This window comes from Mycteria americana, chromosome 2, assembly GCF_035582795.1.
Source record: "Mycteria americana isolate JAX WOST 10 ecotype Jacksonville Zoo and Gardens chromosome 2, USCA_MyAme_1.0, whole genome shotgun sequence".
NCBI classification, from domain to species: Eukaryota; Metazoa; Chordata; class Aves; order Ciconiiformes; family Ciconiidae; genus Mycteria; species Mycteria americana.
Genome location: NC_134366.1, coordinates 57,611,637 through 57,639,567, shown reverse-complemented (window position 1 = coordinate 57,639,567; position 27,931 = coordinate 57,611,637). Strand labels below are relative to the sequence as shown.

General features: G+C 40.0%; 1 protein-coding gene across 1 annotated transcript in view; it reads right to left on the bottom strand.

Annotated features, from left to right (window-relative positions):
* Positions 1-252: 252 nt before the first annotated feature.
* POU6F2 (POU class 6 homeobox 2) overlaps positions 253-27,931 on the bottom strand; it is a 320,325-nt gene continuing 292,646 nt past the window's right edge. The window contains exons 7-10 of the mRNA XM_075495605.1: positions 25,783-25,989; positions 13,348-13,516; positions 4,065-4,233; positions 253-757 (exon numbers count right to left, since the gene is read on the bottom strand). Of these exons, the coding sequence (XP_075351720.1) occupies positions 253-757; positions 4,065-4,233; positions 13,348-13,516; positions 25,783-25,989 (1,050 nt within the window). The remainder of the gene's footprint in view (positions 758-4,064; positions 4,234-13,347; positions 13,517-25,782; positions 25,990-27,931) is intronic.

The window sequence follows — 27,931 nt, the reverse complement described above, 5'->3', positions numbered from 1 at the left end:
AAAAAAACTGGCTTTTTCTTTTTTTTTTGGGAACTAATTCTACGACACACACACACGCTAAGTGTTGTGTATTTTTTTGTTTTGTTTTTTAAATAGGAAAACCCACGGACATTTATAAACTGTTCTGTCCTTCTTGTAGTTTTCTCAGTCTTTTACTTACAAGGGTGATGAACAGGTATTTTCACAGAGTTCGAATGGTTACGTTTCTGTTGGTGCGGGTTTTTTTGTGTGTGGTTTTGTTTTGTTTTGTTTTTAGGAGTTTTCTTCCAGAGAGTCTGTTAAAGGCTCCATAGGAACTGCTGTCGCAGGCTCGTGTTGTTTCAAACGTTTAATTGTGTTCTTCAGTGCTTGCCTCTTATTGCAGAACCAAACTCTAACTACTTCCCGGTCATAGTTCAGTTTCTCTGCAATCTCTGTCATTTCTTGCCCAGAGGGGTGCGTGTTCTTCTCAAAGTGGGCATTCAAGATCTCAAGGGCTTGTGGCGTGAATGAGGTACGCCTCTTGCGCTTTTTGGATGGTTCACTTCCGATAAACTCGGTAAGGTTCTGCATACCTGCTCGATGGCGGGCCTCAGCCTCAGCCATCCACCGCTCAAGCACCGGCTTTATCTTCTGGGCACTTTTAGGGGTGATGTCCAGCTTTTCAAACCTGGCAGGATACAAAAGGCCAGGGTTCAGTTTGGCTGTCAGACTGCTAGCTATAGTGTTCTCTTGGGCTTCCTGTGGTAGGAAAAAGTGGCTTCTCAGGATGGTGTGTCTGAGGGAAAATTGAGAAAGAAGAGTCTTACACTGATGCTCTGCCAGGGTGGGACTTCCTGCCTGCCTGACTAATTGACTGGCAGAGGTAATTTACAATGGATTACGAAAACTATCAGATAGGTATATCTATAAATATATATAGCTAGATATTTAAGCTAATGCAAAACGAGCACTACAACAAAATTCTAAGTACACTGAATAATACAGGTTATGAGTTGCGTTTTCATATTTCTGATGATCTTCAAAACCCTTAAGGCTAAGTCTAATTACAGGAAATGACATCAAAGGCAATTGCTCTTTATAATCTCGTTTTTGAGATTAATCCTTTTGTTTCCCCTCCCATCCCATGTTGTCCAAACACCACAGCTTTAATAGTGGCAGTTACTAGCCTCTGAATATCAGGTTTCCTTTCCTTTCATTTTTCAGCAATTTTCACTGTTTGCAAGTTAACGCTATATCCCTTTTCTGGGTCGGAAAAAGATTCCCATAGCTACGGTGGTGTTCAGCTGAAACAGCTGGACACTTTGCAATTATCTTGACTGCCCCCACAATGTGCAAAGACAGACTCATGTTTTCCAGATGAAACCCAGCATAATAGTCTACTAATATGCTGTGGCACCAAGCTGGGTTTATTGTGGGATTTCTGCAAACTGTACCAGAATGATATCATTTCCTGTAAATGAGGTCTTCTATATATCATTTTGCCATCAAAAGTCTTTTGCCAAACCAGATTTTACAAGTATTATAAAACATCTGGAAAAGCAGCCACACAAAGCTTTAATCCTTTCAAAAACAAGCAGAAGAGCTCAGTTCACATTCCAAGTCTTATAATATAAGTACTCGTTTCTTTCATTTACCGAGTTCATCCTCTCTTGCTACGCATTAAAAAAGTCTTAACCCAACTCCTCTGATGCCACCCATTCATATTTCCCCACTTCACCTATGTCCACCCCACACATTGCAGTATTTAACGTTGCGGAAAGGTAACAATTATTGCGTGGCGCTGCTGCACTCTCCAGCCCGCCCGGTGCTGAAGCACCGCTGCCGCCACTAATCACAATGCGCTCTGGAGATGAGACCGACCGAATCAATGCCTTTGTGCAAAGCAACTCAGTGACTGGAGTTGGCAATTTTTAGTGTCTCTATTCAGCACGTGGCGGCTGCAGAAAATATTCCAGCAAGAAACAAAGCATTTCTCACAAGCAAAGAATAAGACAAGTAATAATTTCAGATAATAACACTCCAAAGAATTTGTAACTGGTGCCTGGGATCCTAGTGTGGTATTGACTGCAAGGTGTCCTTCCTTGGTGTCCAGTGATATTTCAGGCTGAAGTGTATGTTTTAGAACGCATTGTCTCAAGTTAAGAAAATGCCGTTATTTGCACGCAGAACATATCAGCAAGGTGGTATATTGCTGATACAACCTGCACAGGCCACCAGGAGACTCTACTTCTGTCTCTGAGTTGGTCATTCAACTTGCTTACCTTATTGCCCCTTCCATTACCCTGGGGTTCATACTGAAACTCCTTTGTTACCATTAAAAGAAAAGTTAAACCTACTATTTCCGTGGAACAGCATACTGCCACTGCAGCAGCTTGTCTTGGTGCTTAACAAGAAATGCACAGTCATAGCAGGTTATTACACCCCAAAGTGATATCCATCTGGAGGGGTCAAATGAAATTAAAAAAACTATAACCTTGCAAGTGTTTGGGACCAGCTTCTGCACCCAGTCCTCATGTTCTGAGAAATTTGCCCCTCTAAGGAGCCCTCTGTAATAGGTTTCCACATTCTGGGCTTTCGTTAGCCATGTCTGTGCTCCAACTTCACCTTTATTGGGGTTTTCATGATAATCGGTCAGTGTGGAACCCTTTCTCTTATTAAAATTCAAACCATCCCCAGTGGTTTTCTCAGGTGTGAGGTAGATGGAGGAAATGAGAAGACAGAAAACTAGACAAAAGCAAAGGAAACTGCAATTTTTAAAGCATAGTATGTTAAATAGCAACTTAAGGCTACAACAAATTGGCAATTGCTAAAACTCCACCCGTTTTAGGCATTCTTTACCAATTGACCACAGAGAAGAAAAAAATAATAAAATTATTCCTTAGCAACAGGGAGCAATAGCATTCATATCATTGGCATTGCTTGTTAGTGTTGATACTGCAGTACGTGTTGTTTGGTATAACAATATACAAGTCTTGAAACAAATTTCCCAGCAGTAGTATCCTTGTATAGACTGAATAAAGGTTATTTTCTACAGGGAGGTATCTTATAAGAAAAAACAGTAGGGGAGACCATAGAAGTGAGAGGATCCTATGGAGCTTTTTGTATTTAACAACAATCAATGGGTTTTATGGAAAATCATTGAGCAAAATGTGAGCTGCAAGCTCACTACCCCATACTGATGTTATTTATAACCTTAGTCTTAAACTGCAGGAAAAGTACACTTCCGTTCTATGGGGAATACATTAAAAGTATAAAGAGCAGATAAAAAGACAGAGCATTTCATGGATCACCAAGAACAAAATCCACTTAAATGAGCTTAGAGTTGGTTTCTTGGCTTTCACTGATGGAGGAGGACTATAAGGCATTGCCCAGGAGGAAAAAGCTGTTACCTAAGTGTGTTTGTTACCTCATGCATAAACATGGGATTACTGTAACACACATACGTGCATATACGGTGTTTGCTTCTAACTACTTTAACTCTGTCAAGACTGTAATATCATTTCTTACGATTAGGGCAGATTTCTACTTCTACTTTGCATACATGGGTTGTCTGTTTTTTTTAGTAAACATTTGGGTGATAAAAGATGAATAGCTGCTGGTTTGCAAGACAGCAGGAAGGATAATTTTTTCCCTTCTGTGTTGCCTAGGTAAATCATCATTAACATCCTATATGTGAAGTGCTAACCACAGTAATACAGGTTTTAACTTAGCAGGGATGCAGCCATGAAATATTTGTTCAGTAACCCTATCTGTAGAAAATGGCACAGTATGAAGAGGGTCAGCTGGTGCTTATCCAGCATCAGCAGGGTCTCCAGCTCGTCTACTGAATTAAGTCTCAATGCCAGGAACATTGTTTCTCACTTGTTTAAAAAAGGAGGGGAAAAAATGGCTAGTTACTTTAGGGGTACACAATAAGAACATTTTAGCTGCCAGATACCAACATTATTGGCTAATTTTAAGTCCCAGCTTAAATAATACATTCTAAAGACATGAGACTCAAACACAAGCATGCTCCTCGCAATAAGCTGAATAATTAGTAAGAACAAAGAGAGGAGAGGAGAGTTTATGATGTAACTTGTTACCTGCAGATGGCAGACTGGCTATAGGCTGGGCCTTCGGTGGCGCTCAGGGCTTGGCCAACTTGAGTCTGTGTCAGGCCAAGGGACAGGCGCCGGATTTTAAAAGCTTTGGCAAATTCTCGGATTTCTTCCAGATTCACCCCATCCACCTCTCCAGTGGCTGTTTGAGGATCTGTTGAAATATTTTTTTAATCATATCAGTTCTTCGCGTCACACATGAGTGGGCTAGGCTTACACCAGCTTTCATTGTCAAGATGTTCATTGTTTTAAATACTTATCCCTTTCTCTTCTTCCCCAAACAGAAACAGGCTTGCCTTGTCAGGTGTGTTACGAAGCATGTTCAGATTGCTAAAATGCTAACTAGGCTGCAGTGTTTCCAGGTGCTGTTGAAAGATTTTCAAAGACATACTTTGTTGCTGAACTCCTGAAAATGGCCAGCTCACCTCTGGGTGAGGCAGTGCCTGGGCTCCTCACTGCCATTTGTGCCTTGCAAAATCTCCCCCAGGTTGACAAGTCACATTCCCCATTTCCCCTTCTTATCACATACGGAAGGAAGGCTGGTGTTGATATATTTATTTGCAGTCTGTGGGGAGGGCTAAATATGCACATGAACTGCTTGGGTTTTTAATTTGAAATCCAGACTTTCTGCTTTATCTAAAACTAACGCCAATAAGGAGGTTCACAAACCTTCCTTCCCTTTTGCACAATACCTAACCCAAATCACCAGCCAAACGTCCAAAATAACCCAGCAAATGAACAAGCCCAAACAAAATGCTGCCTTTAGAAACACCTTAATTTAAAAATAATCCTTTAAAATATGCCCTTCTGAGAAGCAGCCTTTCCAGGTTTTCATTCTGCCTCCCATCAGGTTGATAATCAAGGAGCAGCAACATCAGCCATTAGGTTTTGGATGGTAATGCTGCACAATTTTTTACTTTTACATTAGCCCCTCAGAAGATAATGCTTATGATGCTGTGAGAATAAATCTGTCCTTCCTCTCCATAGCAGTTTACTGACACAGAAGCCTTTGTCCCTGAAAGGGCACGTAATAAAGCATGTCTACCACAGGAAAGCTCCTTTGGTGCTGGATAACTCGGTCAATTTAGGACTTATCAAGGGAAATGACACAACAGCTGGAGAACGGAACTTTTTTTCCCCCCAAGCTACTGATACCTGGCTAAATAAAAGCGCTTGCCAAGTCAGAGACAGCATGGGACTGGGATGGTGGAAGATTTCAAAGTGTTGTGCAATCCTGCGTGTAGTGAAGCCATTCTCCCAGCGAGACATCTCTATTGTTCTTCACCTCATTCCTCAGACTTCTTAGGTGAAAAGTTTGCAGCACAATAACCCATCAATTTCCGTAAATGCAAGCAGTTGTCCAAGGACGGTGCTAGACTACATTACTATTCTGAATCCTCTATGAGAGTGGCTCCTGCTAGTACTGCTATAGCTAAGGGCTTGTCAGCATTACAGTAACAAAGCTTTTATTTTCAGGTGTTTATAAACGTGATGTAAAATTCTCTTACGATGGAAATGCCCTATAAAAAAATCTTTTAGTCCAATAATAGACAGAGGGAAGAGGGTTTTCTGCTGTATAAGTTTAGTCTATATCGATTCACAACTTGAGTGTAAGAAGCACACATAGCAATACTATTTTAAAAATACTCGCGTATGCAACCAGGGACCATGTGAACTATGCATACAGGTAAACATGCACATAGGCTGAACCTAGATTTGACACTGCTCCACACTCAGAATCGTCCTTCCTGTTGTCAGTGCTCTGCTTGAGCTCACCTGTGCACACATGCATGCACTCATTCAGTATAAAGCTAGGGCACATATTATTTGGTTTTAAGTAGTCTGCACTATGACAGGGGCCACTCAGGTTTGTAAAATAACTGTCTTCAGAGGTGTGAAATTTTCCTACTTACCCCATACACAGTCTATCTAGCATACCAGTTCTGATTTTCAGAGACACTGAATGGAGCTGGATGCTTATCTGCCCTTTGGGTCTCTGAAGAGCAACAGATAAATGTACAAAATCATAAATGATAATGGCCTCAAAGGTTCCCTTGAGCAAAGTGCACTAAGATGGTGACCTTCCTCACCTCTTTCCTTCCTTCACTTTAAGGCCTCTGACTAAGGCTATTAGGGATGTGACAAAGGACGATTCAGGTGTTCCCAGAGAACTTTCAAAGTAGCAAACGCTATGGCAACTGGCATCTGTAAACCTCCCCAACTCCTGTTAGGAATAAAAAGGGAGGTAAGAAAGCTAAGGGGTTATTTGCTTGCCCATGATTATAGATAAATTCTGCCAAGTTCTTCTGGATCCTTCTGATATTGCACTGTTGCAACAGTGAACATCATGGAAAGTGCTTTCCTGCTCAGGGGGCTTGGACGAGGGAATAATTAGGCTGAGCTCTCCTTGAGATGGAAAAAACCCTGTGATGCACATCAGGAATATGGGAGTAGATTTTAATATATGGTGGAGTATCCGTTGAGAAAGAGGCTTCATTCTTACGTAGTGCCTTTGGGGGGAGGAAAGTACTAATAGAGGTGGACCCAAACACTGAAGCTGTTTATCCCTGAACTGTAGGGAAAATAGCATTTGTATCAAATCAGAACCACTTCTACTTCAGGTGTGATTCAAAGCCCTTTGAAATCCATAGAAGCAGTCCCTTGATTTCTATCAGCTCCGTTAAAATTCAAATAGTACTATGAAGACTACTCTATTAACATCATCATATAACAGCACTGGTCTGTTTTACTCTATTGTCATTAAAATGCCATAAATACATAATCTTGGACTCTGTGAACTAACACATACATATACATATATATATAAAAATAAATAGATAATGGACTTTTTTTTTAATAAGTTCTGAGGTCTCAGAACAGTTAAGTGTATAGTGCACTTCACATTTTAGGAAGAGTAGCTCATTGAAGACTGTAAATAAACCAGTGCTTTTTAAATTAAGTGGATATCCTAGAGAAGGCAGCACAGTGCCAACAGGAAAATAAAGAATACCAATCTCATTGAGTGGTTGGGATCTACAGTAACAGCATTTGAAGATTCCCAGTGTACATGTCTATGAAACTACTGGGTGCTGGAGAAAGGTGAGAGTTGTCTGGGACTATTTTAGGGGATATGTGTGCATAACCCCTAGCAAAAAGGAAGCCAGCTAAAATTCCCCCACATGTCCTGGTGGATGGTGAAGGTGGGTGAGCAGAGTGGAAGAAATAAAATCCATAGGCTTTCCTGCATTGAAACCCCTTTTTTCCTACCGAAGGGAATACTATTCCACTTTTGAATTCTTCTGAAAATCCTGCATGAGTTTGTTGGTGAGTGCAAATTTGCTGTGATTTTAATAGTTAGGGGAAAGAGTTGCTAAAGAAATCAGTGCACCCTGAAGGAGAAAGCAAATTTCTGTTGTGCAGAGTTACAGGGGATGATTTCCCCAGTCAGACAGGAGGAGAAATAGCTGGCAGAGGAAGTCCAATGGAAAGTAAATTGGATAAGAGAGGCAGGACAAAACATTGTTAATGGAAAATGGACTGGTGCTCAGGGGAAAGAAGAATAATTTGTTTGTGGGAGGCATTTTAATTTTATAGTAACAGATGACAGTAAAATGAATTTGGAAGGAAGAAAGGAACTTCATGGAGACACAAGTCTCTGAGCATGAGGGGAAACCAGTGATTTCCACAAAGAGAACATATGGTGGAAAAGTTAAAGAAATGAGAATAGGGATGCATCTGAGAAGAAGAAAATGAAATGGAAAAAAGGAGGAATAATGATGTAGAATTGAATAAAGAGAAAACAAAGAAGAGAAGAGAACAGAGATAGGATGAGACAATATGAAGAAATCATACAGAAGGGACAGGAAGAGTAGAGATGAATCTTGCAGTCCTTGCTTAGGCAGAGCTTCTTTTTAAACGTCCTTTCTTTGGAAACAACCATAATTTTTTTTCCTTAGAAGAACTAGCACTTGTTTCTGGTGAGGGATGAAGAGGTGAGGATGAAATAAAAGGGAGAAGCTATAAAGAACACAACAATCCAGGGAAAAAAAAGGACAGGAAATAAAAAAATAAAGGGAAATAAAAAAAAAAGGAAGGAAATGCACCTTTAAAATTAGGAAACAAGTTAAAGAAAAAATGTAAAATCATAAAGAAAATATGACTAGAATGAAAAGTAAAAGGAATAAAAACAAGGAACATGGAACACTAAAGTTATTAAAGCCCAATTCTGACCCCTTTCTCACAGTACTTTAGTAATTTCACTGATGTGAGGCGGCCTCTTGTAAAGAGAGTTACTCTCATTACAGTAAGTGTGAAGAACCTTGCCCCAAATAATTATCTATTTACTGACGTTATGTTGCTCTGAGCAATTTGATTAACAGAACAAGGTAGCTGAATATGCCTAGTTTTACATGAACTTTACTATATTTGGCAACTATTTCTGGAATATGGCAAATCTCTACCAAGGTACTTGACTCCAGGGCCCTACTGGAAGACTGGACTCCAGCTTTGGAACGAATGAGGAAAAGGTAACAACAATATTCCTGCCTCAGGAGGGGTAAAGCAATCAAAATGATGTTCAGGAGGCCACAAGTTGTTTCTTGCTACCCTCATGCTTATGGATTTCTTTCAGGACCACTGACCCATTGCAGGCCTCATCCCACTAAATGACTTTGAATGGACTTCAGCAGACACTAGATTTCAATTGTAGGCCTACTTACAAAGCTCTGCTAGCCAGTGTGGGAGCTGGGACACTACGAAGGCTGTGTTCAATTATGGGCCACAGGCTCGAAAAAGCAGTGCTCCTGCCCTTCAGGGATCTGCACCCAGAAACTGAATGGATTCTGCAAAGGAGCAAAACAGGGATGACTTTCTGTCTATCTATTTCCCTGTGTGCAGGCACAGTTGTATGCAAATGGGTTTTTAGTCACATGAAACAATTTTCAAATTCAGGAAGATCAATTCAGACTGTTTGTCTAAAAGGGTGGTATTATCAAGGACAATCAAAAGCTGTAAAGGATCCTGTCTGCCTTTTCATGTTTCATTACGCAGGTGTTTTGATCTTTCCCTACTGAACTGACCATATTTTCTTTCTTTCTACATTACTAGAAACCAGCAGGTAGCTCTCTTGTGCCCTGGAACATTGTCACTTATGTGCCAGCTTATGCATGCAGTGTTAGCTCCAGTTTGTGGTTGGCTAGATGCTCTCAAGAATATGCTGGACAGCCATCAGGGATCACTGAGATGACTGTTTTACTTCTTACCGTGCGATAACGCTATGTAAATGGCAGAAATGAGTTGATCTGCCCCTCATACTACTCGGTCTGTTGGTCTTGCATAGCTAGGGACTGGATGAAGCCTGAAACATAAATTTAGAACAATTCAAGAACTTTTTCTTCACGTGTAATTATCGGCATGCTTTTTTATGGAGATTCCTGTAAATACCATCTCCCTTTGGAATGGTCTTAAGATCTGGGTCTCAGTGAATTAATTCCCAAGCACAACACCTTTCTCAGTCTGATTGTATGAAAAATATTTTCTTTACTCCGAGATCCCCACTTGTTGATTTAATTGAGCTTTCTTCTGTTTTGAGCAAGGGAGAAGCACTCCAACTATCTCTGCGCCATTCATTATCTCAGGTAGGGTATTGACTATGGCTAAGTTTGACTGGCATTTGCCATTATAAGACAAATTTCAGGTCAATCACTTCTGAGAATGAAGCTAATAAAACATGATGCTCTGCCAAGGATAAAAGAATTGTAATAACCTCTTTTCTTTAAGAAGCTTCAGTTTCCCTAAAACTTGAAGCATGGCCTTGATAGGTGTCAGGAGATAGCGGGTATGTCAGTAATGGGCTTCTTGCCATCCCAGGTAAAAATCTGTCTCAAACAAGTCCAAGCAGGTGAGCTCCCGAAGTTGCGTATCTACTCAGTAGAGATTTGCTAGACCTCTGTGTGGAGTTGTCTTTAAGATTTTCTCTGTACTGAGGATGCTTGAGCCTAAGGCTGAAGTAGATGGAGAAGAACCCCCCCCTCCTATAGTTGTGGCTCTGGCCTGCTTTGGGCCAGGACGGCAGTAAAGACAGCGACTGACTTGCCTCTCTTCTCAGTGATCATTTTCCACACTCCTCTGATGGCTTCCAGGGAGGGTGGGAGTGGCGTCTACATGATGTGGATGCAGAGGGGGCAAAAATTAACTTTGAGTCTGAAGAAAAAGAAATGATGGAAGGGAAAAAAGCAACTGAAGAATACCAAGGAGCTAGGATTTGAGTTTGGAGTGGAGGGAGAGAGGGCCTGACTGTGCAGAGAGTAGTAATCACTGTGGTAGAGGAAAGAAAACAGGAAAAAGAAGCGGCACTAGTGATAAAACAAGGTAGAGGCGGACAGAAACTACCTAAAAAAAGGCTGGTAAAAGGGACACAGATATGGTCTGGGGACAGAGACTGACTGGGAGCTGGAGGGGAACTGAAATGGGAAGAGGAGCTGAGGAATGATGGACTGCGGGGAAAGGACTGCAGGGAGAAGGCAAGAGGAAAAAAAGCATGGAGGCAAAGGGAGTGCAGATTGTGTGGAGAACGGTGTGAGGAAGTAATGGGACTGGAACAGGACAAGTGGTGAAAGGAGTCAAGCCTGAGAGGAACAAGTAGAAAGTCTATGTTCATTAGTGTATCTCCCCCTCTTCCCCAAACTGATATTCCTGTGCCTCATATTCCTCTGCTCTCAGCCAAATCCATGAGCACAGCATGTGTCTTACTCCTTTTAGAGCAGGGCCAACAAGATGATAACACAACCTATCAGCCTCTCCATCTATTCAACTGACAGGAGATCTTATATTTCCCACTATGAATGTAAGCGTTATCTCACCCTATGACTGACTTACATTACTATTCTGCTTTTGTAACAATCTTGAAATTTATCCAAGCAAAAAATGAACCTAAAGGAACATCCTTAGAGTTGCACAAACACTCAGGAGCTACAAAATGCTGGAGTTACAGTAGCCCACAATGCAGTGTAGCATAGTCTTTGAGCCCCAGATTACCAGTTCTTTTGCCCCAGACCCCTGCCTTGTCCAGTGCATAGGACAAATTGTGCTTCATTACGGAGGAACTGATCGATGCATTGCCTTTTTACTTGTTCAGTGTGCGGCCCCAGACCTCTATTAAAGCTCTTCACCAAAGACATAGTTATTCATTTCCTCTTGAGCTCTTCTGTTTTTTTAAATCTTAATTTATTTTCTTGTGTTTCTACAAGATGAGGGTCTTCCCCTTCTCATTCACAGGGAAGTAGACAGATATTATGGGAAAAAGCATTTTTGGGTACCCAGTCTAGGTCAAGTAGGAAATTATTTTTTAGACTGTCTTGAAATGGTTCTTTATACAGTTCTGCAGTGAAAGTGCACTTAAAATTGTAACTGTGAGTACCAGTTTCTTCTGTAAATTAAAGTCCAGAGTCTCAAGCTGGATATTGAGGGAACACTTGTGAAAAATCTGTTTTAAGTGACTTGCCTGCCATTGCACTGGAATTACATGGCAGACAGAAAACTTCAGTTCCTCAGCCCTCTACTGCCTGAAGCAAGACCATCCTTCACCCTTCTACAGATCCCTACCTCCAATGTTATGCAAACTGGGGAACAGTTTAGTGATTCAGGTAGGGAACAAGCCCTGGGACAACAGCCCACCTGTTGCATTAGTAATTCTGATGCATCCCTAGAACAATTCCAGTGGGAATGCACTGAAAGAAGGATGAGAAAAAAAATCATGATTGCGTGATTTTAATCACAACATGTATCGTTATAATAAAATACATGTTCTAAGAGGAATTGCATACAGTTGAACAAGCAACTGTTTTTCTAGTATCTCCTAACTTCTGATGGATCTATCCTGTAAACTTAAAAGGGCTTCTTCCATGTTGCTTTTATTGTGTAGTGCACTTATCCACATGGGGAAATTGAATGGAATAACTATTGTGGGGTACAGTACCCCTGAATAGTTATTCTAGAATATTTTTTTAATAAGAATGTCCACAAGGGAGGCTATTCTGGACTAGCCATTAAAAAGTAAGTGATTCTGCACTAGCTATTTTAGTCACTTTTCCCACATAGACAAGGGGTAACTTTATGTATTTTTAACGTGAAGTCTCTTATTTGTCTTCTTTCTACAAGCTTGTCTACATGAGGAAATTTACTGACAGACCAATAGCAGTATATTTATATAATTATAATTATATCTATATATTTTATGTAGTTACAGCTACCAATGTGGATCTTTTTATTCCAGAATAAAAGTATTCACACTGGGAGGTATACCAGCATAATTTTACCACTATAGCCCTGCTAGTAATTTCCCCATGTAAACAATCTCTGAAATAATCTAACCAAGATTTTTTCACATCTTCCTTTTCATGACAGTTTCTCCAAGCCCTTCATAAGCTTGTATCAGTCATATATTTTACATGACTAATACGGTGTGAGCTATAGTGTTTGTTTACTTGAAATATGTACATGGAGTATCTTTGAACAAGGTCATCCAATACAGTCAGATTTTTGCAGATGTGCAAAAACCGTTAATGATCCTTATGTATACTTTCAATGTGGATTTTTTCTATGTAAAGACCAAAGTCAATGCTGATAAGGTAATAGCGAAGACTGTGAACTGTGTGATCTGGAAGAAAGGGCTGTTCAGGAGGTCAGCTGTTACAATCCTAACACTGAAACTCAGTTATTGCACTGCAGTGAGCTTCTCTCTCCTCTCCCACATGTTACAGTTCTTTCTTGTTTAAATTGTGCAAGCTTTTCCTGGCAAGAAAGGTTCTCTTGCTTTAGCTTTGTGTAGTGCTAGGGTTTCTAAAACAGTCTGCTACACTAACTAAGCAAACAAACAGTAATGAATGAGCAGCCTAACCAAAAGTAGGAGGATCTGTCTGCCCACCAAATTCTGAGCAATATAATTCATTATACTGACTGATTCAAAAACTTCTCATTTCCAAAGAACATAAACTACATTTTAGTTATAGGAATTGCCCTCATAAGTCAATTGATGTCTGCTACCATTTTTATGACCATTTTTAGCATTGATTACAATTTCTCAAGGCATGTTTACCTGAAGCCCCATCCATGACAGCACTTAGCAGTTCTTACTGGTAAGAGTCACTCTACTTATCAATATACAATCTACTATATGGAAAAAAAAAAGAGGGAAAGCAGATCAGGAAACTCAGCAGTGAGGAGGACAAACAGAAGGGAGAATTAAGGAGAGCCAGGGAGCAATACTTACTGCTGACTAACTGGCCAACACTCAAAGCTGAAGAGGAGGAGGATGAGGAGGAAGAAGAGGAAGCCTGACGCACTGGGCTTTGAGACATAGATGCTTGACTGTGAGCCAAATGCAGGAGATTGGGTTGTGAGGCTGCTTGTCCCACTTGCGTCTGGGAGGGCTGATGGAGCTATATATTAAAATGTAAAAATAGGTATTTAGAAAATGAAGCAGTAATAGGAAACTTTCAATGCACCATCTCACCCATCTACTTCTGGGGAACAAATCCCATAGAAGCATTAAATACCATGGACTTAGTTCAGGTGACAGAGTGTTACAGCAGGAGCAATGAGCCCCTTTGAATTCTGACTTTCCTTTTTTTCTCAGTTTAATCAGATACTTAATCTAATTAGAAGCTAAATACTTGTTTGAAATGGGTGATAAGAGACCTATGACATTCCCAGCAGCATTCTGATTTAATAAATACATGTCCTTACCTGTTTTCTGACTCACCAAGTCAGACTTTTGTTCCCTACATGGATGCTCATATAAATCAGCATTGTTTCAGAGAGGTCCTTTCATACTGCAGGACCAGGGCCAAGAAGAGTGGGAATGGGGAGGAGAAGATAAATTGGGGGAAAATCCCTTTCCTATAGAAAGGAATAATTTGTTTTATGACATTAGATCTAGCAAATAAACCAAAATGTTGAAACCGTATTTCTCAATCAATGAATTGTCCTTGCCTAAAACACAGTGAAACTTCTGAGCCCCATTCACATCAGGACTGTGTCAAGTAAGACATACCTAAAAAGTCTAGCAAGTATGGTAGATGCAAATGATACGTGATCACTGTGATACGTAAATCTGGCTTTACAAATTTTTTTTTTACTAATTTTACAACAGTGTAGTCTTTGGTTGTTCACTAGGGGAAAGGAAAGAACCATTAATCCCTTCTGCCTATAATAAGATTTCACATGGGATTGAAAACTAGGATTATTCTCTGGTACTGATTTTTACATAAAACTCCCAGCAAATTCAAAGGGCAGTCTCTCTACAGAATGAAGGTACACAATGGACCTTATAGTTTTGAATTGCCTTCTAGTAGTCCAGTACAGCCTTTTCAGAGCCTAATAATACAGTAATATAGTCCTGATACACTCAGGTGACTGCTACTTATTATACCTTTATTTTATGTTGATTCTTGATATTGATCAAAAAAGATTGCAAAAATGTACTAAAAGGCTTCACTTTTAAGTGATAGCTGTTATCTGCATTCTTATGACTTTTAAGTGATATCTGTGATCTGCAAAGGGGGAAAGATAAAGACCTATTTGGTCTTGCTTGAAGTCAGTAATTTAAATCTATTTCTTTAATTCTAAGGAGTATGAGTTTTTCTCTTTTGATATTTAACTGAACAAATGACTTCAGAAAAGGAGCTGAATTCATTAGTAATACTCAAATTATATATAATATGTTCCCAGAACTCATAGAAATGACTGATGCTAAGTAGACAACAAATTGTATGGCATAGTAGATAAAGGTATCTGATCACATTCAAGATGACACTTTTCTGTGGAATACATATGAACAATTTTAATGACATTATTCCTGTTATGAGTCCATTTAAGAATGGAAAAAATTACAACTCCTTTTTCTACCTCCTACATAGAATGATATAACACAAAATGAAGCAAGAAACTTTGAGTTACCCTTTAATAATACTGAAAATTATTTATCTGACTGGTTTTAGCCTATTCTGACTTCCCTAGGGATCAATAAACAAAAACATTTTATTGTCTCAAGGAGTTTCTTTGGATCAAGCACATTTTAAAAAAGAAAACTGGCACTGTATCAAAGGGATAACAATTGAGAAGCTGATTGAACGGCTTCCAGATTTCAGACTCACGCAAGCACTGGGCATCTTTAAAAAAAAAAATCAGTAAGGGCTGGATTTTATCTACAGAGAGCTCCCAACCCAGAATGTCTACTTTTATAATATCTTCTTCTAGGGAAGCAGTCCACTAGGAGGGCTGGCCTCCTCTGAACACTGCAGAAATGGACTGCCCACCCATTATGCCCACATCACTCCCAACTGCAGCTTTTAGAAACAGGCAGATGTTTGGGCTCTGGGTCTGTTGTCCAAGGGAATCTCTGGCAAAACTAAAGATTTCAGCCTAGGCAAGGGAAGAAAAATATTGTATTTAGATGAGTTAGATGCTTTTGCACTATCTGGAACAGTCTTAAAGATGTTAGTGCTTATCTGCGAGGATGGAAGAGCAAATATAGTAGCTATCTTTAAAAAGAAAGATCTGCAAAATTATAGTCCAGTCAACTAAACTTCAACCCGTGGAAAAGTACTGAAGAAAATAATCTAGCAATTTGTAAGCACCCGCAAGAAAACAAGGTAGCAACAGACAACACGGATTGTTAGGAACAAACTGTGTCAAACCAATCTGATCTCCCTCTAAGACAGGGTAATTGGCCTTGCGGACAGGGAAAAAGCAGTAGGTGGTTTGACTTTACAAGTCTCTCGACACTCCCTCGTGTGACATTCTTTATAACCTAGGGAAACACAGTTAAGATGAAATCACTGCAGAATGAATGCAAAAGTAGTTAGAAAACAAAACTGAGAGGACAGATATCTATCTGTGGAAACGGACGTGTGTGTGGATGGTGCTTCACAGAAGTCTGTCCTCGTTGTGCATGACTTAATATTTTCCTAATGACCTGGATGATGGAGAAGAGAATATACTTACTAAATTTACATGCCAATGATGTGCTGGGAGGGACTTTTGATAGGTTGGAATACAGGATTAGGATTCAGAATGATCCTGTCAGTTTGAACGTGCCACCAGCAATGCTGGGGTGTTGCAAAAGTCGAGAAAAGGCAACTCCCATACCGAGTGCCTGTCTGCAGTGCATGTGAAGAATCCTCTCTTCTACTAAGCACTGGAAAGACCTCTGCACGGGGGGCACCGTGTCCACAGCTAGATGGCACACTTCAGAAAAAATCTGGACCAACTGGAGGAGAATAATTAGAGTGCCTGAAGGCCTGGGAGTTACCTAAGGTTTATGAAGACACCTGGAATGAATAGGTCGCATTTAATCTAAAGAAGGGAAGACTGAGTGGGATATGATGCCTGCCTCAAATACAGGCAGAGCTAATGAAAAGAGGAGAGGATTAGCCTGTCTTACATTTTATAGTGGAGAGAATGAGGCGCAATAACCTGGAAGATTCAAATTAGATGCTGGGAAAAGCTGTCTAAGATGGCAGTGAAGCACTGGCATAAATTGCTGGGGGAACCTGTGCATTTCCTATGAGAGTGCTTAGGAGCAAGTTAGACAAATACTGGAATAGCTACTCTGCCTGATAACAACAGAGTGGACTGGATAATCTCTTGAACCTTGACCTTCCAGCCTTAATTTTTTATGATTCTATGCTATTTCCCATCAGTATTTCTCAGGGAGAAGTATTTCTCAGGGAGAAATACATGATCATGTAAGACAGAGATGGCAAATCCCACATTTTCCAGCCATGCTACACATACAGTCCCTGAACAGTTCAACTGCTGAGCATGTACGCAATAAATGCAAAGCTTCCAGGAAGCACCAGAATGAGAGGGCATTCTGCATTCTCCAGTTGTGCATGCAAAGCGTGCACACAGCCACAGCCACTACGTAGCACATGCACAGTATGCTGGTTAAGTCTAGGAAATGTTTGATTCTCTGCACATGTATTGCACAATGCATTTGCAAATGTATTTTTGAAATAACTGGGATACCCAGAAGCTTGCCAGTTTTCTTGTCAGATGTCCAGAAATCTTTGGACAAATGTAAGAAATTCTCAAAATTTAGCTGGGCAAAAAGGGATACGGCTAGTGAAGTCTGGATGCACAGTGACCTTAGGTGTAATAGCAATATATAAGGGATATTTACAGACTGTTGGTTTCTAACTCACTGCTTGTGAGGGAAAAGGGAGCAATGGGGTTGGAGAAGCTGAAGAGTCACCTTAAGGCCTGACCAGGGACTGAGGGAGGATTCCATCTTTAACTCCCTACATAATTTCCAGCGCACCCCCTGTTTTACAGACATGACGGGTAAGCTGTAAATGTCCTGCTTAAAGAACAATGATAGTTATCTATGTCATGAAATTGCATTAAAATACTCTCTCTCTTTTCATCCACTATAATTTCCACTCCAGAAATAGCCTTAAGGAGAGGCAACGATGATTAGATTATGAATTAGATTCTAGATGACAGAATCAATTCAAACTTGCAATAGCTGACTTTTCCCAATTTTGGACACGTACATATGATATGAGTTATATTTATGACTGTTGTGCATTTTCTATCCAAAGACAGAAGGAGGCACAGAAATTACAGAAGCAGTTGCTGTAAATGCCATTCTGTGTGGGTGGATATAGTAGACACACCAAGAATGATGACTGTATGCAACACTGATCACTATCTGGCAGGAATATATGTATGCACACTACAGCTAGAGGAATAAGATGAATATGAGAAGCATAAAGTGCAGCATAATACTTTATAAGAATAAACTGAAAAATGCAAAGGGCCTGAGTCTTATTTCTTTTACATCAGTTTTACATGCTGCTGTCAACAGTGAAGGTAGTATTGACTGATAATTGCAGAGGCGAAGAATGAATTAGGTCTGTAAGACTAAATTTTATTCTTAAATTATGTATGTAGAATATTCCTACACCAGGGATGGTTGACTGGAGTCCTGTACTAAGGTCTTCTTATGAGATCAGGGATGTTGCTCCCTGCATCCAGGAAGTTACATGATAGTGATAGAGTAACAAGGTATTTTGCATAAGCTAAGGAAAAAGAAAGAAACTAAATGGAAATAAAGAACAAACCTTTGAGAGAATATTGCCCTGTATCATAACAGAACTGCTAGTGGTTTTACAGAGAGTCTGGACAAACAGCAAGGGCAAAATATGGCCCTAATGGAAGGGAGAAGAAAGTAATGGGTTTAAATTGCAGTAAGGGAGGCTAGGGTCAGGCATCAGGAAGACCTTTCTAATGCTAAGGAGAGTGGCCTAGGTTGCCTAGGGATGTCAGGGAACCTCCATCACTGAAGGTTTTTAAGAACAGGTTAGACAAACATCTGTCAAGAATGATATAGGGACAGTTGATCCTGCCTAGGGGGAGGGTATGGACTGCATGACCTCTTCAGGTCCTTTCCAATCCTATTTTTCTATGATTCAGTGAAAAGGAAATCTGAGAGATGAGGAAACACAACAAATTAAAGAAGACAGAGGTGAAAAATACAAGTATAACAAAAAGGGCAGAAGAGATGAAACTTAACAGGAGTGGCACAAAGAGCAAGAAATACATTTTAAACAATCCCCTTTATGATACAAATAAAGATTTTCAATTTTTTCTGATGTCAGCTAGTTCTTCCTGGGAAATATGGACATTAGCTCTAGTAAAGACTAAAGTCCATGGAAGGTGCTGAAAAATAAATGCCTTGATAAAAAAAGACATTCCCAAACACTTTGAAATGCCACAATAATGCCTTGCAGAAGTAGTAGTTTAAGTGTTTCATGCTTCCATTTCTCCTGTAAACGGAGTTCTCTGCTCCGTCTACATTTCCTAAAATGTGCTATACATTTGTTTTTGAGAAAGAGCGGTGGTGTGCTGTGGCCATTGCATGATTTGAGAGCACCATGGCAGAGGAAGTCTGTCTTCAAACCTACTCATACTGCATGATCAGACATGGGCTTCAAAAAAGTTTTCTTAAATCAGAAGATTTAAGAAAATGGAGAGAATAAGTTATTACACATATCCACACGCTTCATGCCAAATCACTTTCACGCTCAACTCTGCCAGAATGTTTCCACTGTGGCCCCAGTACTGTACTCCATCACTGTAATTTAGCTTACTCAACTAAATTCAAGTGAATATATGAATCTGAATATGAAAGCTATTTGATGCTTAATAAATATGTTCTCTCTCATTATAGTATAATATAGTACAGTATATATAGTATAAAGGGCCTCTATACACACTGCTTTGACTGACAGTACCTTTGGAAACTAGCATAAAAAAGCTCTTTGGGTTCACACAGGATGTGCACATACGCAGCTCAAAATGAAGACTACAGCAAAGAAGTGCTGGTGTGCTGTGGACATAACTGGGGGTAGGATTTTAACGGCATCTGCTGAAGTTCTTTCAAAGCCTTTCTGTGGGATCAGAACAACGTTCAAAGTATATGCTGTAACTGAAGGTCTCTGGGCTTGCTAAATGAGGTTGAGGACACAGCCATCCTTCTGCAGAAAATATAATTTTATATGTAAATCAGGTGCATCTGCCATCTTTCTGACCCCCATCAGAAATGATATAATGTCAATATTACAGTAACAGACTTAAATGTGTAGGTAAGTGGTCAAAGGTAACAGTGAACAGTGCTTTACTCTCTCTATGCCTCAGTTCCTTAGAATGACATAGGTAGTGTAGTGATACCTTTCTGTTCCCAATGGTGTGGTCCAGTTACATTGACTTTTTTGAGATATCTGCACTACAAGTGCAGATAGCACAAAGAAAACTGGTCAGGAAGAGACATAAGTTACAAGTCAAGCGTTCATGCTGTGGCAAGGAAAATCTGATGTAGTCACTTGTACTAGTAAATAGTCTGGTAATCTTGACTTTAAAAAAAATCTAGTAATTTTATCCACGGATGAAAGGGAATGTCCTGGTTTCGGCTGGGATAGAGTTCTTTTTCTTCCTAGTAGCTGGTATAGTGCTGTGTTTTGGATTTAGTATGAGAATAATGTTGATAGCACACTGATGTTTTAGTTGTTGCTAAGCAATGTTTACACTAGTCAAGGACTTTTCAGCTTCCCATGCTCTGCCAGGTGCACAAGAAGCTGGGAGGGGGCACAGCCAGGACAGCTGACCCAAACTGGCCAAAGGGCTATTCCATACCATATGGAGTCATGCTCAGTATAGAAACTGGGGGAGTTGGCCAGGGGGCAGCGATCATTGCTCGGGGATGGGCTGGGCATGGGTCAGTGGCTGATGAACGGTTACATCACTTGGGTTTTTTTTATTTTTTCCTGGGTTTTGTTCCTCTCTCTCTCTCTCTCATTGTTTTCCTTTTTATTACAATTTATTATTATTATTATTATTTTTATTTTATTTTATTTCAATTATTAAACTGTTCTTATCTCAGCCCACGAGTTTTCTTACTTTTGCTCTTCAGATTCTCTCCCCCATCCCACTCTGGGGGCGGGTGGGAGGGTGAGCGAGCGGCTGTGTGATGCTTAGTTGCCGGCTGAAGCTAAATCAATAACATGGAATTATGCAATGCTGATGGTAAAGGAAAAGAGAAAGAAATGAGAAAAATTGTCAACCTCATCACTGGAAGTCATATAAAAAGCAAAAGAAAAACAAAGTTGGATCAAGACAACACACTTTAGTGGCTATATTCAAACACAGAGAAAGAAGAGTGCATTTCTCATAAAACAAGACAGCATCAAAGCAATAAGAACATTGCAGGGAGAAAATGATTGAGAGCTAGTTAGATTTTAATGGGAGAGGAAAACAAAGGATTGCATGGAGTTGTGACAATGAGATGGTAGAGTGTATGTGGTAGGTTGAGACTGCAGAAAGAAAGCGTCTGGCATGAAATTTGGAAAGCAGAAGTACAAGAATGACCACAGACCCATCTGAGAGCTGTCTATGTCTTTTCAACAGTTTATCTGGAGCATGATAGCCAATGTCAACGAAGATGGGGAACTGACTACGTAAGAAAATGCTGCCTAGTAGCTCGTTTTATTGTGTTAGAGTTGGCAGAAGCCCAAAGCTGGTAGTGCTATAAGACATGATGAAATATGAAAAGTTCTGGCAGGCAGTGTAGATAAAACAAGACTGAGGACAACTGGGACTACAGGCCTGATTTAATGAATCTAGCATGTAGAAGGAAAGAGCCAGACAACAGCAAGAAGGGAACCTGATGATGAGTTACACTGGAGAACAATATAATGTGTAGAAGTTGCTTCTGTGTGCTGTGTGCAAGAAAATAGTTATGAAAACACCAATTACTCGGAAAGCTGTTTAAGGAATTCATAAACAAGAATGTGTTTTGAACCCCAGTGATCACTGGCAGCTGGATTCTTCTTACCTAATTTTAGTCATTTAAGAATTAATTGTCTATCCTAAAATAGCTACCCTAGCTCCCTCTCACATCAATGGAGACAACAGATATCTTAAGATACCTATTAGAGATTCAACCTATCTAAAAATTATTCTATTTTGAAAGCTTGAGTTGCCCCTTGGACATGCATATGTCTCCTTGTCTATGTCTCTTTGTCTCTATGGGAAATCTAGGCAACCAGCTTCCACCAGATACCTAACTGCTCTATGACTAAGTTAAGCAAGGTGAATCCTTTCCTAAATTTCATAAGACTCCAATTCATGGTTCAAGTTCTTCTGTCAGTTGTGTTGGTGTTAACAAGTGTTGTTAAAGATATGAAAGAACGCCTTAAAATGAGGTTTTCAAATCTGATAGCAAATGACAATGTTAACAAGTTGTTACAACAAGCTCATCTGTTCTTGAAAAAAAATGTGCATTTAGCCATACAACCTGGATTTTGACAAAATCCCTCTTGAGAGACACGGAGGAAGTGCAGAAGTTAAGGTTACAAGGTACTCTTCTATTATGAGATATAAACAGCTTAAAGCGAGAAACATAAAAGTAGGGAATAAATTGTCCTTTTTCAAGAAAGGAGACTACAAGTAGAGATTAAAGGATTTATACCAAATTTTTTTGAATGGTTTTAGCAAGCAGCAAGCAAAGATGGTGAACAATGGTTGAATCAGCAGGAGGAACATGTGAATTTCTTAAGTTAGTACAGAATACCATGAACAACTTATGGATCCTGTTTACAACATGCCGGGGGAGCGTTATGACAGATGAAATACAGAGCAGATAGGTGCAAAGTGATTCACATTAGAAAGAACCATTTTAGTGACTCACATGGTAACAATCAGGGAAGAAAAGATGTATCATGGTGGATACATCTGCTTATTGAAAACCTGCTCAGTAAGCAGAGATAGTTAGAAAAAAGCAGGATGTTAGGCTGTATTGAGATAAAGACAGAAAATAATGCTGAAAATATTATAATGTTATTAGGTAAAACAGTGATGCATCCTCACTGTGATCATGGCATTCAGTTCTGATCACAAAATCTCGAAGAGATTAGTGTGGAAATTGAAATGGTTAGGAGATGGGCAGTAAAAATTATTAAAGGCAAAGAAAAACTTGTTTATGAACAGAGATAAAAAGGACACAGACTACAATAGGAGTGCAAACAGCTGCCCGCTTTAGAAAGCCGTTACAATTTCTAGGAGAATTCTTGGTGTGTGCATAGATGCTGCTGCTTAGATTAGCAAAATCTTGGAAAACAGTGAAAACACTGAAGCTTTAACTACCCTGTGTAATTTAAAGAGGAACAATCCCTACTGTGGGTAGTTTAAAGAACATAAATCAGAAACATCTGTTTATTCTTAAAAACAAGAGGAATAGAATTACAATGGAATTGCTTGAGAACATTAAAAAGCAACCTGTTTACAACACAGAAGAAGCAGCAGCAGCGCTGCTTTACACTACGCCTAAGTAATCTATGAACTCATTTCCATGAGGAGACATTGAGATTTTAGTCTGTCAAGTTTGAAAAAGTTGTATGAATAAATAACGCATGTAGTCTACCTAAGTAAAGCTGACTAAAAACAACATCTGAGGCAGTTAAGTCTTCAGGCAAAAACTGAGCACTAGCACGCATTACTTAGCAACTGAAACGGGCTACACAGGTTCAATTATTGTGACTCAGCTAACAAGCAGCAGCTCACTATCATCACTTGCAATCACCTCTCTTTCTCCTGCAGTACTTAGTTTCCAAGGAAGTGACAAGTTGAAAGTTAAACTAGGATCATCTGCAACTGGAACATTTTACTACATTATTTATTTCCTCATTTATTTCTCCATGACATTTGGAAAACTTTTCCCAAACTTGTCTTGTACTCTTCTTTCCCTCTTCTGAAGCTTCTTTCATCAAGTTACAAGACACCAAATGCCGTGTGACACCATTTTCAAAAATATTTTGAATGCCTGCTGAGCCCTCTGAGTTTGAGCACTCAGTTCTTCTGAAAACAAGGTTTTAAACATGACTAAATATGCTGTCATTAGCCAAACACTACAGTTTACCCAGGCAATAAGATAAATTCAGGATCTCCGTATACTTTGTGTAATTCTAGTTACTTTTCAAATGATATCGCAGTTTGTATAGTACTAGCTCAATTGCTTTTGACTGTCCATCAGCATTATTCCTATGAGGACTCTGGCTCTCATACCTCTTTTCTGCTCCCACTGAAATCAACGGCAAAATTTCCTGTGACTTCCTTCAGTAAAAGCAGAAGAGCCAGTAGAGGGAGCACAAATCCATAGAAATAATTTTCCGCGGTTCCTGTAAAAATGATAATGTGTACCATTTTTTCATATAGTATTTGCACTACTTCCCCCTCCCCGATCAAAGATACTGTCTTGATCAGGCTCCAACAGATGTAGGTAAGGAGGCTCTGTGTTGTTTGGTGGCCCTTCCTGCAATCCCTGGGACCTCAGGACTCCATGTGAGAGGCACAGGCTGGACCCTGCGAAACTGATCTTGGCAAAATAATGTTTTCTACATACATAGCACTGCTAGGCAGACCAGCACAATATGGGGCACATCTTTGGCTCTTGGTCATAACCAGAGCTCTGCTGACTGATGGTCTCTGCCAGCTGATCGTTGCACATGAGCACCAGTTGGGTGAACCAGTACAATACAGCACGATATGGATAAACAGTGACCTTCTACCTTGAACCCCTGCTCATTCAGCAAGCTGCAGCCTTCAGCAGCAGCTTGTCCCTTTATGTGAGCCCAGTGCCACTAGCTGCGCAGAGAAAGGTCACACCTCTGTCCCCTCTCTGCCCACTGATACTACTGGCAGACGTTGCCTGGAAGAGGTTGCTTTGCTGCGGGACTCAGAAGGTGCATTGCTCTGCAGGTGAGAAGGTCTCAAGGAATAATACAGGACCCCTATCCTCCTCTTTACTTCTATATTTCATGAGTTTCAAATGGGATCTCATGATCACTATGCTTTTTGAGAGCTTCCCCCATAAAGGAAGGAAAGATCTAATCTCTTCAGGGGACTGATTCAAAAAGAAACACCCCACCCTACACAACCCCAGGAAACCAAATGTAAACTGCTGAGTTTCTTATTCTGCTGTCAGGCTTTCCCGTGCTGGAGAAGGAGCCTGCCCTCCCATCCAGCCTGCTTTGTTTGAAACCACGTACATGCAACAATTGCAAAAGCACTTGCCAGTAGTATAAGTCTGCTCCCATTAAAGAAAATAGAGTTAGATAAATGACAAGTGCTTTGGAAAATGCCTCTGCTAGATACCACAGAGGACAGGATGGAAAAGAGAGTATGTAACCACTTGGATGTGAAACATTTTCAAAACAAACAAAAAAGTCACCTTAGAGATCCATTGGCTCTCAACTTCTAAACTTGGGGAAAAAAAAAAATCATCAATTTGGAGTTCGGGGCCCTGGGATTCTCAGAAACATATAAAAGGCTGCTACCTGCGACTGGAGGTGTAAGCAGGACTAGCAAACCAAGCACGACCAGCAACAGGAATGCTAAGCTGAACATTTAAGTGAGTAACACTTTTATAAGTACCTTTTTGGTAATCAGATTTGATGTCTTTTCCATCCTCAATTTCCTCTCTTACAGAGAAAAAAGGTGGCACAACAATTCTTTGCTCTACAGATGTAGACAAAACTAATGAATTTAACTTTAGAGTACAATAAAAAGAACTACAGAAGTATTTTCGGACCTCAGTGAAGTTGCTGCACCCATCCTGAAGTCTGTGAACTACCTGGTGCCTTACACTGAATAATAATTTCCCTAAAAATAGTTCCTGTCTATGCAAATATGCACAATCTTATCTGATTTTCCAGTGAAGAAGACTAATAAGATTTTATATTTTTCTTTGTTTTCTCTGCACGTTCCAAAACATTTCAAACCCCCGTCTACTGGGTGACCACTAACCAAGGAACTGAACTTTATAGGCCAGATGGGCCCCTCCTGTCTCATATTCCTACTGTGCTTTCGCTGCAGAAAATTTCTCAGTTGGCCCTATATTGACCTTTAAAAGAAAAAAAAGAATAACTGGATAACCCCTGAATGTATAAATAAATTATATAATATAACATTATATTATAACTACATATATAGTATGCACTTATATACTATCTATGATAGAATTCATATTTTGTTATTAAAAATTATGAAGAAGTGAGAGTTTTAGAAAGGCCATGAAAGAGTTCGTAAGGAGTAGAAGATTTCTGTGCATCTGTTTTGACAATCATTCAGGCTACAGACACTTTACCTGCTGGCCTGGTTTGAGCGGCGATAGTGTTATTCCCTGGGTATTGATCACTGGGAGTATCTGGTTGCCGATGACGGTAGCGATGATCTGACCCTGGGCGTTGGTCAATAACTGTGGAGTTATCGGCTGCACCTGAAGTCCCTGAGCTCCACCTGCCGCCTGGCTGGAGGGGACTGGATTAGGCATCAGTGGGATTGTTCCAATAATCTGGAGAAAACAACACAGAAAGGGAAAATGCACACATGCCGCATATACTTGCCACACATAATTACTTGTTTTATGCATGTTAAACTTAGGTGAAATAAGCACAGAGAGACAAATATGACAGGCTGAGGGTAGGAAACAACCGTTCCTTTACTGAGGTGATGAGGACTTTCAAGCTCATTTGCCACATTACATATCACCTGTATGTTTTACCACCGTCATCCCCAAAAAAATCTGCTGCGACTGAGAACGTATCAAAAAAATGCTGGGCCATGCTGTGGCCCCTGGATGATGCTTTGTTCCCACCTCTCACTTGAACACAGACTGAAATACATGCAAGTATCAGTCTGTTTGTCTTGCTTTCTACAACTCATCCGTACAATGTTATTAACTGTGAACTGAGGTGCTTATGTAATTGCCTTGATTTACTGATACCTAGTACTCTAGATGACCACCTACTACTCCTGTGTGATCTCAGGGAGGAACAAAGAGATACTGGTGCCTTTCAGGACATGGCTTATTAAGATATGTTCATAAAAATGCAGCTGCTTTTGGATGACAACTAAGTAGTACAACACAACAGGAGGGCTGCTGTTAGATAAAACATTTTAACTAACATTTCTGGGGCAAGTACTTGCAGAAAGAGACACTTGTGACATCTCAGATTTGAGAATACAGTGATTTCCTAAAATGTGAATGTGCCTGTAAAACTAATATTAGGATGAGATGTCAAACAGATACTGTAAGAAAACTTGTCAGTCAATAAGCTGCTAGGCTGAAGAAAGTTATGCTGTTGGAAGACTATTTTTACAAGTATTAGAGCATCTGAAACAAACTTCTGATTAAACTTATGAATAAAACCAAACTTTTTTTCATCAAACAAATGAAGCTAGAGTCACAGGATGATTGCAACAGGAAAAGTAAAAAAAAAACCCAAAAGCAAAACACATCTCTATTTCCTTCACCATGTCTCCTGACTTTCTCTGTCACAGCCCCCCAGAAAACACCTATCCTATTGTAAGGCTTCCAGTCTTCCCTCTCCAGAAGTCTTGCTTCCTCCTCTTTATCCTCAACATCCATCACACTGCATGTCCCTGTGGTCCCCCACCAGTATGACGGTGGGGGGAAAACACCAGTTGCCCTGTGTCCCTTATTACATACATTAACTATTGTAGACCTACTTGGTTGCTGAGGAATAGGGTGGATTATGGCTGAGTTTTCCTTCTTTTTCCTCAGTGGGGATAGTAACAGGGCAGCTTTCCTCAGTTTATCTGCTGATTCTCATTCCATTTAAGAGCTTAATCATTCTTTTTACATCTCTTTATTTCTGATAAATTTTGTTGAAATTGGTCAGCTGTTTCAAAGCCATTAGGTAGGTATGGAGCAATAGATGGATGCAAAGAGGGGGAGAAGGATAGACAACGCTAGTCTGTTTCCTCATGAAAACAGGCTAAAGTGTTTCTAATGAAACTTGAAGGCAAATTTGTCTCCAAAACAAACATATAAAATTCCTATTGAGTTCAACAATTAATTTATATTATATCATTGGAAACCGTACAATACAGTGCAAAATTAGCTCTAAAATAAGTGTTTAGTGAAAACAACAGTGGCTTTGTGGGCAGAGCACTAAGTTACTTTCTGAGAGTGCAAAACTAGAGGAACAACTCTGAGTCTCTTGCTAAAGATATAAAAAGGATGCATGTATGAACTGTGTTGTGAAGAATAGCAGGGATCTGTGAAGACCTCTGCATATTTAAATCACCAGAGGTGATACACAACCACCCCAGAAAATCCATCCTCAAGAAAGCATCATGCAATGGCATCCAACTAACTCAGCCATAGCTGGAGTGGCATGAGGCTCTCGTCAGAGGATCACCCTCTTCCTTCCATTATTAGGCTAAGATATGACTCAATCAAGTGACAGCATCCTAATGAGTGACTACTC